Raw genomic sequence first — 18004 nt, 5'->3', positions numbered from 1 at the left:
AGGCAACAGAGTACCTGTACATGAGTGGGTATTGCGTGCACCCTTGGTGTCTGATGCTCCAGGTATGGTTGCAGGTCCCTTATCAGGTCTAAGATGGCGTGTGGGTGTAGCCTGTACCTGTTATGTATTTCTGGCTCAGTCATTTGGAACAGTGTGACACGCAGTCTGTACACATGCTCTTCCCGTCTCCAAACCCTCTGTCCTGCTGCTCGCAAACGTAGCCGCCTTGCTATGACGTAGAGGGCCACCATTGTGTTCACACTGTTGCATTTTGGGGCTGTTTTTATGCACTGCACTTGATTACCACCTGCTCTGGGTCAGTGGTATTTACTGATTCTTAAATACCGAATTTGTACAAATTCGGTATTACCGAATTTTGGTACATCGCATTACCGAATTTTTACCTATTCCTTATTTACTGATTCGGTATTTTGGGGTTTCTGTGTCGGCCAATCGGTAAATAAGGAATCGGTAACTGATTTCCCTTTAATTTCACGAATCATTATTACCAATGGCATTCGGTAATACCTACATCGCACAGGGCAAAATACTGGTTGGTAACTTTGAAATTTACCGAATTTCGGCTTTACCGACTGGTATTTAGCCACCAATATCTAGCCCTTAATCACTGCAAAGCATCCCACCAGTCGGAAAACAAGGTGGCTCTTGTCCTTCATCTAGCTAGTCCAATATAAAGATGAAGGGTCTCCTCTATGTCAGGGCCACAACAGTTTTTCTTCAGGTGGGAGTGAAGCCAGAAAGTCTTGAGCAGGCTTGGGAATGGATGATTGCAGTACTTGACAGCAGTACTTGACATCTCCAAGTCAAGAGAAGAAGAGAGAAAGCTGCTATTTGCTCTGCCAGCTATTCCTGTCCTCCTCCCAGGTGGCTAATCTTGCTAAATGACCACTTCTAACCATCATCCCAGCCTACCAGGGGCCAAGCAACTATCTCCAGGAGCGGGGTCATAACAAAGCCCGCCAATGATGTGTATTGGGCCTCTGCTGTGCGGATAAGCGGCAAATTAGTTCACAATTAATTTACTTGCAAAAAGCATGAAGTACATCACAGAGTTATCTAAAATCTAATTTTACTACTGAAATAGATTTTTGAACTAAGTAAAAAATAATTCATTTTTTAACACATTTTATTATCATTTTTGAACATAGGCTCATTATTTCCATCACCCATAGCTGTGGGCTGCATAGTACTACATAGTACCCATCCCCACCTGCGTGAAGGTCATGCTCAGTCAACATTACAAAACAAACAATACACGTCATGAGTTAGCAGAAAAGGAGCAGGTCTTAGCATCTAATGACAATGAGGACACAGGAACACCGTAACCCATGCCCTCATCAGCACCAGATTGGACAACGGCAACACATTCTACGCCCGGATCAACAAGAACCTCACCCGCAAACTCCAGAACTTCCAGAATACCTCCGCCAGACTAGTCCTCAACCTAACGTGCCACTGCCACATCACCCAACACTTGTGGACACTACAAAGGCTCCCCGTCAAGAAGATAATCACATTCAAACTTCTAACCCATGCCCAGAAAGCCCTCCACAACACCGGACCCACCTACATGAACCACCACCTCACATTCCAGGCACCCCAGAGTTCCCTCCGCTTGACCCATCTCTCCCTTGTGACTGTACCTCGCATCAAGAAGACCAGATCAGGAGAACGCTCCTTCTCCCTCCTCGTTGTCAAGGCATGGAACACCCTCCCTCTCCACCTCCGACAGACACCAACACTCTCCAAGTTCCTGAAACACCTCAAGACCTGGTTCTTCAACGAATCACTGTGAACATCCAGGAGTGGTGCCCCCCACCCCTGCCCCCCTCAGTACCTTGAGACCCCTTCTGGTGAGTAGCTGTGCTCTACCAACCCCTGATTGATTGATTGAGGAGTATCTAATGAAGTCTAACTCAATTCCCATGTATTGAACCCTCTCCTTCCATATTTTGAAATGTTTGTGGGGAAAACCCTGGCTAGGTATATTGGCCATTCCATGGATATGCAGTGGTCCTGTCCCTTTCTTCAACCCAGGAGTGGCCTGTGCAGGTAAGAGCGGTGTGGCCAGTTTGGGGAGGATTTGACAGATGACCACGAGGGGAAATTAAATAAATAGTTTATTTTCCATCATCGTGGTCTGTAAGAATCCCCCGCCCTCCTAACCAGCCCCACCGCTCTTACTTGCACCTATTTTCCTAATTTAAAACGATATCACTCTTTGCAACCACAAGGGCAACCTAGGGTACCTATCACTGTCCAGATCCATGTGGATGTTCAGGAGGGGCATTTGGGATCACATGCACGTTTCCAGCATAGATCAACACCTATCATTGATAGGATCTCCCACCCACAAAAAAACGGAACCGGTAACTCTCAGCTCAACACTGTGCGGATCCCGTCTCCATCCATTGTCACAGTCTTGTAAAGTATGTGAGATGCAGGTACTGCTGCTGATTGACACTAAATTGTGAAGCTATCAGAGTTTCTCTCAGGGAGGCCAGTGCCTCCCACCAATCGTAGTCTGTTAGGGTGCCCAGGTAACTCTCCCAATCCTACCACAGCCGCTGAAACCTACTAATGATTGATACATGTAGGAAAATGTAGGAATGTTTGTGTTCCAGGAACTTCTAACTTAGAACTTTAGCTTTCACTGGATTAAAGTCTGGTAAACCTATAAGCGCTTTAGTATACAGCATCAATGCACAGTAAAGTTGCAGGTACATCAAGTATTGGCTACAGTGATGGTGGAATTGAGTTTGAATCTTGGCAAAGGATTTTATGTGTGTCCTCTGCATCATGTACCCCAGTCTACAAATCCCAATTAAGGCCCATTTGTGGAAAAAACTCTAACTAGGGTCTATTCCCGGCCCACAATGGGGTCTCTTTAGTGAGCTTACTTTTCCACCCAGGAGTTTGACTGCAACATGCGATATCCCCATTACTGTTCTGGTGGCAGGCGAGAGATCAAGGTGGGTTATTGTGCCACCATAAAGCAAGTTAGGAAACTGTATTCCCTGTACTGCACACCTTTCAGAGGCAAAGGCCAGATATCCCTCATGCTTATACCACCACTCATTTAGGACTACAAGATGAGAACTGTGTAGCAAGAAGCCCCATGAGCAGGAGCTATGCCCCCTTTGTATGTGGATTTGGCACATTTCTGTAGTGCAATTCAGCCAGCCCTTTTCTGCCAAGGAAAGCCCTGAAGGGAGGAATTAAGCTGAATAAAGAAGCTATGGAGGTGTGTTGGGGTAATTTTGCAGTTGGTAAAAAAACCGTGGCAGTGTAACCATCTTAAATATATACAAACAGCCCAAAAGGGAAAGTACCAACCATAACACTACATCAGTGTAGGATAAATATTCATCAATAGATGTGACGGTAGATGAGGTTTATTCGTAGGTAAAGGAAGCACCCCCGGCAACACATCCCATGGCACCGGTAAACATACAGCAACTGAATAAACGGTACATGAACAGTGGAACAGCACGATGGCAGATCGTGCCGTGAAGCATGAGACCATACATTTGAATAATAACATACATTTAAAGGAAAACAAAGCGGGATATAATAACATTCACAAGGCGCATGAAAGAGCGCGTGAAGGCGCATGAAAGAGCGCGTGAAGAAGCACGTGTATACACAACACACCTTCCTCCCTTATAAAACAAAACAAACACAAAAAAAACAATAAAAAAAACTATAAGTACAAAATCATACTAAGTTTCAAATTTACCTTTGACATAAACAATAAAATCTGACATCCATTTCGGCTTTCTCGTTGTTCTTTTCTGCAAAATGACATCATTGCTATTGCTATTGGCAGGTTGCATATTCACACCATTGCTATCAACAGGCTGAAAATTCACATTTTGACAAGAATTACTTTCAACACTAGAACAACTTTGAGTCGTCCCATTATTATTACAAATTGCACTCCCATTCAAATCATCATCCAAATAAGAATAATCAGAATGATTCAGAGTAGGAGTCTTGTTATAAATTGCCCTATCAGCTTTGAGAACAGCAATCCTGCTGAGATTCCATACCTTATTATTTGACAACCTTACTGAATTTTTTAAAATCTCAATGACTTCAAAAGGACCCATGAACAAACTTTCTCCCTTTTTGACCTTCCAAGGTTTTTTAACTTTTACCATCATACCAACTTCTACTTTCGGATCAACTTTAGAACCAAACTTCTCATCATAGTACTTCTTATTTTTACTGTGAGTATGAGCAAGATTTTCCTTAACTTTTCCCAAATCTACACTCGAAAAAGTTGATCTAACTAACCATGACGGATTCACTTTAGTCCTGGGAAGTCTTCCCCTCATGATTTCAAAAGGAGAATATCCAGTCATGTAATTCACAGTAGTCCTATACATCCATACCTTCTTAAAAACTTCCACTTCCCATTTTTTTCCTTCATTACCAACCGACTGTATAGCACTTTTTAAAACTCTATTGAATCTCTCTATCACTCCATTACCACTGGGATTATAAAGAGAAGTCGTGGAATGCACTATACCCAGCCTTGCAAAGTAATCCTTAGCCTTGTTGGAATTGAATTGAACCCCATTGTCCGTTATGAGTCTAACAGGTAAACCTTCTTCAGTGAAAATCTTATCTAAAAAACACAAAACAGACTCAGTATCTATTCTCTCAACAATCTTGATAATGGTCCATTTCGAAAAAATATCAATGGCCGCAATGATGTACTTAGAATCACAACCAATGGGACCCATAAGGTCCATAGCAATAGCTTCCCATGGATTATCAGGAATAACGTGCTCACCCATGTTGGGCTAATGGCAAGGTCAGACTCTCCATTGACCTTCGCCATCTTAACAACAATATTGTTGTAGATCAATTTCCTCTTCCCCGTATTTCTGAGTTGTTATCATCTGTAGGTGGTTCCAAATTTTTCTCAACCATAGACTTATCTGCTGCCTACCACCAGATAGAACTTGATGAAAAAAGCAAAGATCTCACAGCATTTATCACTCCGTTTGGGTGTTTCAGATTTAACAGGATGCCTTTTGGTTTGGCGTCAGCGGCTGCCATTTTTCAGAGGGTGATGCAAGACATTTTAAAAGATTGCAAAAATGCTGTCTGTTTTCAAGATGACATTTTGGTTTTTAATGACAACAGAGAAAAACATATTTCTGCTCTAGAAGATGTTTTAGGTGCACTCAATATGCATGGTCTTACCATTAAGTATGAAAAGTATGAAAAGTGTAAATTTGGTGTGCATTCTGTAAATTATTTAGGTCATGAATTATGTGAAGTAGGAATCAAACCCAAATCTAATCTTTTAGAAGCTATTAAGTCTGCGCCACATCTTCAATCTAAGGATGATGTTAGGTCATTTTTAGGGCTAGTTGAGTTCTATGCTAGATACGTACCTGATTTTTCTTGTAGAACATTTAACATCAGACAGTTGATTAAGAACAGGGTTATTTTTGAGTGGTCTGGAGAGTGTGAGAAAGAATTTTGTGATGTGAAGAATGCTATTTGTTCTGCTACTGCACTTTCCTGTTTTGACCCTTCTTTACAAAATATCATTACCACTGATGCTAGCTCGAAAGGACTTGGTGCTGTCTTTACTCAAAGGACCAAGAATGGTAAAGAAGTCATTATTGCACACGCCTCAAGAGCTCTTACCCCTTCCGAGGAGAAGTATTCAACGATAGAGAGGGAAACGTTAGCGTGTATTTGGGCGTTGAAAATAGTAACCACTCAATCCTTGTTCGTGAAGCAAGCTCAAACAACTTTTCTGTTCAAACAACGAATGTTATATGTACTCCAGCAACTGGAAATTAAGTCACCTCTTCGCTTTCCGAGACTAATGCGAAAGAGTAGCGTCCCAAAAACGGAATGATCCAATCACCTCCTTAGTCTCAAAGGGATCCAATCAAAGCTCCTCACACGTAATCACCGTAAGGCGTGTAGAAACATAGACGATTTAAGCGCTCTCAGTATAAAGGAGAGAGTTGAAGTAAAGATGTATCGGAGATCAACAGTTGGTAAGTTCAAAAACTTTCAAAGTGTTAAATAGATCTATACAAAGTAAGGGCTCAAAAATAAGTAAAGAATACCCAAGATTCAACTTTGCAGATCTTGATTACATCTCCGAGATTCAGCGTCAGAAAAATAAATTCTTCCGTGCTCGTAACGGAAACAAGTTTTTTTTAAAATAAAACCAGGAAATGCTTCCTTAAAGATGCTCCGTCCCTCGTCGCCAAATTGTAGGATAAATAATCACCAATAGATGTGACGGTAGATGAGGTTTATTCGTAGGTAAAGGAAGCACCCCCGCCAACACATCCCATCCTCGTCGCCAAATTGTAGGATAAATAATCGCCAATAGATGTGACGGTAGATGAGGTTTATTTGTAGGTAAAGGAAGCACCCCCGGCAACACATCCCATGGCTCCGGTAAACATACAGCAACTGAATAAACGGTACATGAACAGTGGAACAGCACGATGGCAGATCGTGCCGTGAAGCATGAGACCATACATTTGAATAATAACATACATTTAAAGGAAAACAAAGCGCGAGATAATAACATTCACAAGGCGCATGAAAGAGCGCGTGAAGGCGCATGAAAGAGCGCGTGAAGAAGCACGTGTATACACAACAATCAGTTGTAAGCCTTTTTAAGTAGAGGCTGGATATTCTCAGTCAATGCCTTCCGGGGTCTCAACAAACAAATGAGTCCAAGCAGCGGAAGTCCTGCACTGCTATCCTAAGTTCACACACCCAAACCATGTCGGGAGGTGGTGCATCTCTGAGCAATAGAGAGGATATTGTCTTATTTATGCAGAGCCCCAAGAAATGAACAAAAGTGATAAGAAACTGCATCAAGCTAGGGCCGTGCCATTGAAAATCACTCAAGAATACCAAGACAATGTTGGCGTTTATGGCAACCATAGCCTTAATTCTTAGTGCCCAGTTAAAACCCTTCATCTGCAGATCAACTCTTATCCAATGTACCAGTGGTTCAATAGCTATGGCAAATATTAAGGGGGATTGTGGGCACCCCTTTCTGGTGCCAGGTTGCCCCCAAAAGTCCCAGAAACGGCTGCACAGACCCTAACTGAGATCTGTGAAGAGCATCTGTATGCGTTACCAGAACCCTGGCTTGAAGTTATGCTCCTCCAGAAGGAAAAATAGGTAATTCCACCCAAATGATTCAAACACTTTTTGAAAGTAAGCAACAAAGATCCCCAGGGGCCCCACAGCCAATTCATCAATGCCAGTGCATTAAAGACTCTCCATGTGTTATGTCTGGTCGCTCGGCCAGGCATAAAGCGTTATCAATCCTTGGGCACTAGTCAGCTGATACCAGTGGTAAAACAACTAAACGAGTTGCTAGGACTTTGGCAAAGATCTTTGTTTCCAGATTTAGCAGAAATAGCGGCCAGTAAAACGAGCAGCGTTCTAGGCAGTAGGTCGCTTGTGAATCACCATGAGCTCTGCCATCTGGAGGTCTGGCTGGGGCATACCTGTTGCGGCTGCCTCCAAGAGCATCTCTCTCCAGGTCCAGTAAATCTACATGAAAGGCTTTGAAGAACTCCACAGGAAACCCATTGGGTCCAGTACTTTTCCCTAACTGAAGCTGTTGAAGGGCCTTCACTAGCTCTCCTTCTTCAAGCAACTTTCCAGTGATTCTTTTTCCTCAAGGCTTAATCGTCTCATGGGCAGATCACCCCCAAAATATTCTAAAACCGATATGTCCAGCTGTGTATTACGGGAATAGGATTTTTCATAGTAAAATGTGAATTCTAAGGCCATATTTGCATGACCCCTGATGTCTGTGTCATTGTGGGAAGGACATTTGGGAACTCTTTGCAACATATTAGCGTATAGAGCTTAACAGTCCTTTACTTTACTAGTCATTGATGGGTGCACCTTTGGGACACCCATAAGGGATTGCTGGCCTCGTCTAACCGAGTTTGCTTGAGGACCTCCTGGGTATGTAGTGGGTTCCGGAGAATGCTTTCTGATGGCATGGGCCGATGTCTGGCCTTCAGTTCCATTGCCTGGGTTTCCAAGTCTAACACTACCTGTTGCTGGCTCTGTCTGACCTCTACATGGTAACTGATTATGTTATATCTTAGAGTGACCTTGAATGATTCCCAAAGGACCTCTGATGATGTCACTGAGTTTGTGTTATTTTGTAGAAAGGAGTCTACAGAATCAGAAAGATGTGGTCTGTGCTCTGGGTTGGTTAGTAGCCATGTGTCTAGACATCAGTTCCACCTGCTGGCTTCAAGGCCCACCCCCACAGGAGTACTATCCGAGATTGGTCAGACAGACCCCCTCACCATGATTTTGGCCCCAACTACTTGATGGATTTCCAAATTGGGAATTTAGAAGTAGTCTAGTTGGTAAAAGGGCCTATGGGTGCCACAATAGAAGGTGTAGCCGCGCTCACTGGGATGGAACGCCCTCCAAGGGTCAGTGAGACCTAGTGCTGCCATGAATTGGGAGAGTGGAGTCATCCCTGAGGTCAGCTCTTTTCTGTCCACTGAACTGTCCCACTCCCATTTGAGCACCCCATTGCAGCCCCAATCCATTATTGATGACTCTAGGGGTAACTACACCAGAACCACCCTTATAGTTTCAAGAAATATTGTTGTCAAAGGCAAAAGGGCATAGAGACGAAGCAAGGAGAGTGGAGCACCATGTAGCAGGGAGAGGGGTGCACTGTGACGTAGGTCGTAAAAGCGACATATCTGCGCAACTTGGCGTATCACGCCTGGTTAACTTTAAATGGGAAGCTTTACCAGAGGAGAATGTCGATGCCTCATGTTCCACTAGAGATATGCTTTCGAAAAATCCATAGACAAGAAAGGGACATTTATTACCCAACAGGTAGGTCTCTTGGAGGAAAAGGACATCTGGAGTTCGGTGGTGCGCCGCTTGCAATACTGTTTCTTATTTAACTTGGTCAAGGAGGCCATTCACATTCCATGTATGAACGCTCCCTAGCCCAGCACCTACGTTATCACCACCTGCTTTCAGATCAACAAAAATTGTAATTGGGCCAGCAATTGTGTACAGGAAATATGGATTCCGGGTATGTCAGTGTCATGCAACAGAGATCAACAATAAAGGAAGAGAACTCAACAACCTCCCTCAACCCCTGTCACGTACACAAACTTCCAGAACCTGAAGCATATGTTGTAGCATAGTCAAGGTACCAACTATCAACAAGAAACAACAAGATAAACACACTATAAAGGGGAGCACTCAAAAATATTAAAGTACCTGTGAAGGAGTGTGGCTCAATGGTTAGAGCGGCAGACCCTGATGCAGAGTTCTGGCCAGGGACCAGGGTACGATTCCCACCTCGGCGGGGTCTCGGGCCTAATTTCCTCGGACCTGTTAATTCTTGCCTCGGTGCCTATTCTAATCACGGGCCCCACGCTGCAACTCTGGGCAATAGCTTGCTTAGCCTCCACACCGGCCCCAACAGCGCTAAGGATGCCTGGCTTCACCCTGGGGGTGCCCAGGAGTGGACACTTCACAGGGAAAGCCAGGAGGGGTTCCACAGCAGTATGAGTATCAGCGCCAGGAAGCCGAATAGGCGACACCGCAAGGTCACCGTCTGGTGACCGTCTGGTGACAGTGTGCTCTATAAGTACCATGACATTTACAATTTACCTGAAACATTAAAAAAAGAACGGTCAACAAATGTCCAATATGTGTCTAAATATAAGTTAATTCTCCATTCAGTCCATAGAGATCACTCAGCGAATGTCTGTAATGCAAAAATTGTATTCTTCAAAATAAATTCTCAGCCCAGCCAATGCGTTTCATCCAACTAACAGGACTTCATCAGGGCTGTGAATAAACATGCAAAAACACCCATTAGGTTAAAACATTTAAAATACTTCTCCCAATATACAAACACCCCATAACCATGTTATGTACATCAAAATAGAGACTGAATTTTAAATAAACATACATATTTTTTCTAAATTACAATATTTGTATAAATGTGAAGACTCCATTCCACAAGGAACAGAAATTTTGAAGTTCATTAAATCAATCGTCTATCGAAAGATCTCCCACATTATTTAATTGATCATCTCGTAATGACAGAGGACCTCATGTACAAGGTAACTTAACAAGGATAAACCAAACAAGCATATGAATATACACATATCATTCTCATTACAAATCCTTCATTTTCAGAAACATGCCCATTGTGTTCAAGAGACTACACAAAAAAATGTGTTATCCATATTACATTAGGTGCATTTAGCAAGTAATATTCAACAATTTTAAAAGTGCGACCTACCATAATAAACATCGGTAATATAAAAAAACCTATGTTGCTACTTACATGCTATTATTAGTGGTCTAATTAAAATGCCTACTTTCCAGGTACCAGAGTGTCCATATTCCTTGCTTATTATACTTCAGCAAAAAAGCGACAAATAGTCAAAAAGAATTGACCACCCAAGTTCCTGAAACAAACATACACATGTGTCAAAATATTCGCACCAATATACAAATATCTATATGCTTAAAATACACAATCAAACAAACACATTTCCCACACCCCAAAAAATTCTAACCAAGCGAATTCAAAACACTCATTCCCATCATTTCATTAGCAATAACTGTCCCTTCTCTCACACAACATCACTTTCACTTTCAGTCACTTAGCTTTATTCGATTTTGATTTAAAAAACCATAAAAGCATACAGATAAAAAAAGAAAAATTTAAAATAAAAACAGAGGAACATACATACAGTAATATATCTACAAGTTATAAAAGGACGTGTGCCCAGCCTGTTAAAATATTCATTAGTTATATCGCGCTGTACATAGGAATTAGAATTTATAGTCTGAGTTAATACGTAAGCTTGTCCCTCTATAATGGGGTCTTTAAAAAGTAAAATTTTTATACTGTAAATCAAATCTATTGAAAGCAGGAGAGCTTCTACCAGTAAAAGCACGAGGTCCCCTTCCCATCAGAAATTTGTGTACTGCCTTTGATTTTAGTAGGAGAATATGTGGAGTACTTGGGTAAAAATCGTGCAAGTCCCAAATGGAAATGGGGCCATCTCCTTCTTGTGGCTGGGAGGAACGTAGATGAATTTAACTAGAATTAAGTCCCCAGGGATGTCTTTGGGTAGTGACCCTAACCAGCCCACCCTTCTAACGCTCAGGATTCCACCATCTTGATTGGGTAACAGGGGTCTATTTTTATTTAGCCAAAATATGACCTTATTTAATAGTTCCTGGTGTCTTTCGGGTTTCCCAAAAGTAGGTGCAGGTATTCCTGAGAGAACAAGCACGAAGGGGGCTGCTTCCGGAGGTAAATGTATACGTGCTACTCTATTTCGTTCCGCACTGGCAAAAGTGAGGTTGGTTAACACAGATTTGGGGACAATTTTAGTAACAGTTGGTGGTTTTATGTTTAGAGTTGACCATCTGCTGGGACCAATTTACTAGTATTAGTTGGCATAGGCACAGGCACTTCGGGTGCGATTGGTGAGTTGGAACAATTGGATATTACCATCTTTATAGGAGGTGAAGAGTTTACTTTAATGATTCTCTCTATGTTTGTCAGCCTGTCCCCCAGGTTAATAATTTTTTCTACCAAGGGAGCTATTATAGCTCTTAACATTTGCTCAAACTGAAACAGTAGTGGCAACTGGGATGAAGATACTTGGTCATCCAGACTTTCAGCATTCCCCTTAGATAAGACAGAGTTAATTGCAGGCGATGCAGGGCCAACAAACAGTTTTTGTACTTTAGGTTGAATTCCATACTCATTAACCCCGTCAGGCTTCCTTTCTGCACTTGGCCTCTGGGACAGTACAGTAGCTTGGATGTTGGCCCCCTTAATTGATAGCGATGGTTCATGCAGTCTGTCAACGGGGGTGTCGATACTGGAGCATTTTGCAAGGGAGGGGGTTACAACTGGAATAAACTTCGTGCCACACAGAGCATTAAGCTCCTCCCAGTAAGACAAGATTTGCGGACTCTCCGGGGTAAATGGGGGAGATTGCAGAGGTTGAGTAATAACTGGGGGTTGGCGGGAATCATCAGTGTCAATTTCACTTAAAGTAGGCAATATCATCTTACTCGTGAATAGCTTTTCCATCCCCCGGCCCGGGCCCCGCTGTGGGATAGATTTATAGTACGCCCCGTTGCGTGACAAGTATGATGAAATTTAATCAATATTATAGTCTTTAAATGGCGGATAGAGTGTCCGTAGAGAGTCACAGTGTAGTGTAGAGTAGATCACAGTACCTTCTCTTGTCAGGATGCCAAGGGGGGTGGCCCGTCCCGTCCTCCTCAGGCCTCTGAAGGCCTTAGAGGGCCCGCCCTTTGCCCGGGCTTCGCCCGGCGTCCCGTCCGCGTCCCGTGAGGCGGAGGTCGCACTGTTTTATTGCGCCTCCTGGCGCTGTTTCCCGATGGGAGGGACGCGCCGCCGCTCAGCCCGCCGGGAAATGCAGTCCCGGGGCCGCGGTGCGCGTGTAGCTGGATATGGTGACTCCTGGCGGTGTCGGCGTCTCTGCCCTCTCTCCCCAACTCCTGTGTCCTGGTAAGTGGCGGCCCTCCCGCTCTGCCGAGGTCACGCTGTTTTATTGCGCCTCCTGGCGCTGTTTCCCGGTGGGAGGGACGCGCCGCCGCTCAGCCCGCCGGATAAATGCAGTCCCGGGGCCGCGGTGCGCGTGTAGCTGGATATGGTGACCCCTGGCGGTGTCGGCATCTCTGCCCTCTCTCCCCAACTCCTGTGTCCTGGTAAGTGGCGACCCCCCACTTCCACTTATAAAACTCACCTTCTATACGGCGAAACATCAATCACTGACGCCATCTTAGACCGGCTTATCCCAAAATTCCGGAAACAAACAGACACTTACATCAAAATATTCACACCACAATATAAATATCTACACGCTCATAATGTGCAATCAAACGAACACATTTCCCACACCTCAAAAAAATATAACCACGCAAGGTGACGCAGGGCAACACACGTGCTTAAATCAGAGATAGTAAGTCACCTTGCTGTGTTCAGTAAATCTGGAGTAACACAAGGCAGTGCAAGTCACGCCCTTGTGTTACTTTGTGTTGTGGTATTCCATGGGTGACGCGTGGAAGTTTTTGCACATCCACCCATGGTTTTTGGAGCATTCTCAGATTTGCTAACACTAATAAACCTGGGAATGCGTCAAAATGCAAAGCCCTCCCAGGTGAGGCGTACCGAGGAGAAATATCAATCATTCAATTAATTTGTATTTGTATAGCGCAGCTCTTCACCCACAAGGGTATCCAGGTGCTGGGTTGCTGGGCTCAGTCGAAAAGCCAGGTCTTGAGTCTCTTCCTGAATTCCTCCAGAGAGGCTGGTGTCTGGAGGGGAGCCAGTTCAGGACTTGGCGGCGAGGTAAGAGAAGCAATGAGCTCCACTTTGGCTTTAGTGGATGTGTGGTGTCTGTGCAAGAGTGAGGGAGGCAGCGCAAAGGTCTCTGGAGGGTTGGTTGAAGTTCAGGTGGATGATGTATGCTGGTCCTTGATTGTGGAGGGCTTTGTAGGCGCGTGTCAGCATCTTGAGTTAGTATCTTTTCTGAACGGGGAGCCAGTGGAGGTTCCTGAGGTGCGGGATTATGTGAGGCCATTTGGGTAGGTTAAGGATGAGCCTGGCCGCTGAGTTCTGCATACCTGGAGCCTCATTTATGAGGCCTTGCGTCAGTTTTGCGCTGCTGATGCGTCACTTTTTGTGACGCATCGGCGGCGTAAAACATGCGCCTTGTTGCGCCATATTTAAAAAGTGACGCATCTAGGTAGATGCGTCACTTTTTAAACCCCTGCGCTACATTATACCTGCGTCAGGTATAATGTATGCAGAGGGGGCGTTCACCCGCAAAAAGCCTCGTAATAGTGACGCAGTGAAATCTATGAGATTGCACTGCGTCACTTTTAGGACGCTGTTGCGTCAAAATCTTGCGCCTGCCTCACAGCAGGCGTAAGACTGACGCAAGCCCTTTCACATGGGGCTTTCCGCATGTGAAAGGAAGCATTACTGGAGTTGCGTCACTTTTGTAACACACTCCAGCAATGCGTCACTTTTGCGCCTACAGATACGTCAGAAATACTGACGTATCTGTAACTCCTTGCGACATGATGCGTCATATTAAAAATATGACGAATCAATCATGTCGCAAGGAGGGTGCAGTGAAAAGTGACGCATCGCTGTTTTCACGCAGCGATGCGTCACTTTTCATAAATGAGGCCCCTGGAGTCTCTTCATGAGTTGTGTGTTTGTTCCTGCATACAGTGTGTCACCGTAGTTCAGCCAGCTGGTGACTAGGGCTTGAGTGACGATTTTACTTGTTTCGATGGGGAGCCATTTGAAGATCCTTCGGAGCGGGCACAGAGTGTGGAAGCAGGCGTAGGCGACTGCGTTGACCTGTTGTTTCATGGTGAGTCTGCTGTCCAGGATGATGCCAAGGTTTGAGGGCAGGGCCCGGTGTGAAGGTGGGTCTGAGATCAGCAGGCCACAAGGTGCCATTCCACGGGGAGGCTTTATTGCCAAAGATCCGCACTTCATTCTTGTCTGTGTTGAGCCTCAGAGAGATGGTCCTCATCCAGTTGGCGACATTCGTCATGCATGGTGGACGGGTCTGCTGAGAGTGGGAGGATGCACTGGGTGTCGTTAATGCACAATAAGATGTTGAAGTCATGGGTTCTGACTGTGTTGATCAGGGGTGTCATGTAAGAATTGAAGCGGGTGGGCCTGAGGAATGAACCTCGTAATGCTGCTAATGGTCCTCTTTGGTTCTAAGGCGAAGCGGGGTAGGCGGATTTTCTGTGTTCATCCTGTGCGGAAGGATGCGATCCATCTGAGGGTGTCTCCCTGGATCCCAATGTGGTGGAGTCTCTCAATGAGTGTGTGTTGGGATACAGTGTCGAAATCTGTGGAAAGGTTGAGGAGGATCAGGGCCACTGATTGTTCCCTGTTGAGAAGGATGCAGACTTCGTCAGTGGCTGCAATCAGGGCAGCCTCAGAAAATATTATTTCTGTTCATTATTTACTCTTTCTATATATGATGCATTCTGCAGTACACATAGAAACAGGAAAATGCCTCTGAGGATTGTTTTCGTACAGGAAGGTGCCTTCCTGAACAAAAACAATCCTGCCACTAATGCAGGCACCCTTTCGAGGGTGTTTTACATGCAGTGCACATGAACAAAAGAGCTTATTCAGTCTTTTTATATCTCTTTCAGTCCTTCATTTTCAAATTTATATAAGATTTCACAAAAAAAGGGGTCAGCGAACTCGTTTTGTTCAGTTTGGAAAATAGCCTAGAGAACTTCTTCAGGGCTCTTTGAATCAAACAAACAGACTTAGTAGTCTTCTGCATAAATCAATTCACAAACTGGGACAACAAAAATCATTCGCCCGAAGTTTATCTACAAAACAGCATCAAATCACCTTAATAAATGACCGTAGAATGATGATAAAAAAATCAAAAGGATAAGTGCCCTCAGTCCCCAGTGGGAAGATTTCTGCCTTGATACGCGGTCACAAACGCCTCCCAGCCAGCACCATCCCCTTTCAAGGGTGCCTGCATTGGCTCCTGGCAGCCACAAGTTCATCAGCACAGAGAGAGGGAGAACAGGAATGTGCCATTTGATAGTAAATATGACACATTTCCTAATCTCTCCATTTGACGCATTGCAGTGCAGCAAGGTATCTTGCTTGTTGTGCCAAATGTTGATAACTCTGTGCCTGGAAATGTAGAGTGGTTGAATCAAGACAAGCTAGCTTTGGCAATCCTGGCACTCGGCATCACTGGTGGTGTACTGTCAAACATCCTGTGAGCATTGGTAAGCACTCCTTGTGTAGTTGAGGAAACAGAATTAGATCTCCTAGCATAGCCGAGGAAACAGAATTAGATTGATGTAGTAAATTATGAATGGGTTGGGGTTGATGGTGCTGCAAAACAGGATTCAAAGCCATGGGGTGACTTGACGTCGCCAAAAATGGCAAGCTGGCTACAAGGGATGGCCTGGTATGGATTATGTACGATAAGTTCCCCGAATGTTTAAGAACATAGGGGTGCATGGCAAGCTTGCTTCAAATGGGTTAAGTAGGTTTGATGAAAATACCAGGTATGAGGATAATTTGGTGGATTGGCCTTTAAAAGCACATTGCTTGTTTCTGTCTTTAAATTGTTGAATAGTTTATTTGGTTTAGATTTGTTCTACTGAAATTTCAATACTGAGAATGGGCAGCCATTGGGTGGAGACCAAAGAAAGCACAGCAGAACACAAAAGGGCTAATGGGTAAGCCAGGTGGCAGAGGAGAAGGGTTCAGACAGGGCATAGGCTACAAAGCGGGGAGTGGGATCCATGTGCCAGAAAACCCCTTTATTGCCTGCACTGCCGACGTCATTGTGTGACAACGTCACTTCCAAACTAAGCTACTCCCATGCCCGCATGCATAAAGAAGATCAATGCACAAGGCAAGGAATGGATGCTTCACCATCCTTGCAAAGCAATTGAAGCTGTCATTTTGCACTGTAAGATGTGTGGCGCAATGTAAGCAATTTTGGGAAGAATACACCATCTACTGCTATTGAGGGGTCAGTTTCTTGAATGACAAACTCCATAGATTCAAGGATAAGTTTTCAAAATGACTGAAATACAAATACATTCTGAAAACAAAACTTAATATCAAGTCATGGCCTGCACAAAAACCTTAATGCATCCTGAATAATCCTTTGCTTGTTGTGGTTTGCTTTGATGTTTCATGATGAGTTAAGGTTTTTCACTTTGCCACTTTGTGGTATGTGCTGGTGTTTTTTCCATTTCATCACAGACCCATCCCACAATTTCTCTTTGTGCTCCTCAGGTGGGCAAGTACAGTGTGAAGGTTGAGCAGGACCTGGGCCAGGTACTGCTGGTTCGCCTCCAAAAGGAGCCCTTCTCAATCTTCCCCCAGGACAGCTGGTACTGCAACGAGGTGACTGTCGAAGCCCCTAGTGGGAAGTCCCTCCGCTTCCCGTGCTACCGCTGGATCGAAGGATACATAACCGTGGAGCTCAGAGAAGGAACGGGTAAGACCACAGCCATAAAGACCAGGGCATGGTGCACCCGATCTTGGGAAATTTGCGAATCTTTGCCTCTGCCTTCACTTTAGCCGAGATGTTCTTTATGATGTTAGTCAAGAATGGTGAGTCGTGCTTGACGTTATGTGCCATGGAGGGAGCTGACTTCCTACATCTCACATGGTCATGCCCTCAGATTCAAACTTATTGGTGGGAGGTCGAAGAAGCATTAACACTAATGACTGAACACACTCTAGTACTCACGCCATTGGTAGCGGTGTTGAGCCACACAGGAGAAGTGGTGGATTGCGTGTTGATGGGGAGAGGATCGGCACTGAAATTCAAAGATTGGCTACAAGACTTAACATATTGTAAGGATCAGCTGCTCACATCATGAGTTGCTGCCACCTTGCTCTAGACCCAGGGAAATATGGGGGCCTTTATAATCCTCTACAAAATGGGAGTCTAGAGGGAAAGACAAATAAAACTAGGACGCCCTCCACTCAGTAAGCTAATCAACAACAACAGTCCTAGTTCTTATGGCAATATTTGATTATTAGTCTGTAAACATTAACGGTGGACATTCGTCACCCGAGGGAATCCTTTCAGTATAAGGATAGTCCAAATGTTTCAGTCTATTGCCTCTTTAAAAAAAAAAAAACCTCTCTGATCTATACATATAGGACAGCACAAACAAAAAATGTGAGAAAAGCGAGATGGCACCTCACGGGCGAACCACCAATGGGACCACTGGCTGGTACTCACCAGTTTGGCCCTGTTCTCATCATTGGTGCCATCAAGCTATAACGTAAACGTGTCTCAGACCCCAAAAAAATAAAAAGACAGTGGATGGTGCAGTGAACACAACTTATATGTAACACAACTAACAA

The 18004-nt window shown here is 44.3% G+C and overlaps 1 protein-coding gene across 1 annotated transcript in view; it reads left to right on the top strand.

Annotated features, from left to right (window-relative positions):
• LOC147678429 (hydroperoxide isomerase ALOXE3-like) overlaps positions 1 to 18004 on the top strand; it is a 167690-nt gene that overhangs the window by 68808 nt on the left and 80878 nt on the right. Inside the window, exon 2 of the mRNA XM_086946025.1 lies at positions 16919 to 17123. Coding sequence (XP_086802151.1) covers positions 16919 to 17123 — 205 coding nt within the window. The remainder of the gene's footprint in view (positions 1 to 16918; positions 17124 to 18004) is intronic.

Source organism: Lissotriton vulgaris, chromosome 12 (genome assembly GCF_964263255.1).
Source record: "Lissotriton vulgaris chromosome 12, aLisVul1.2, whole genome shotgun sequence".
NCBI classification, from domain to species: Eukaryota; Metazoa; Chordata; class Amphibia; order Caudata; family Salamandridae; genus Lissotriton; species Lissotriton vulgaris.
Note: the sequence above shows the minus strand (reverse complement) of the source record. Positions and strands in the feature narration are given on the sequence as shown.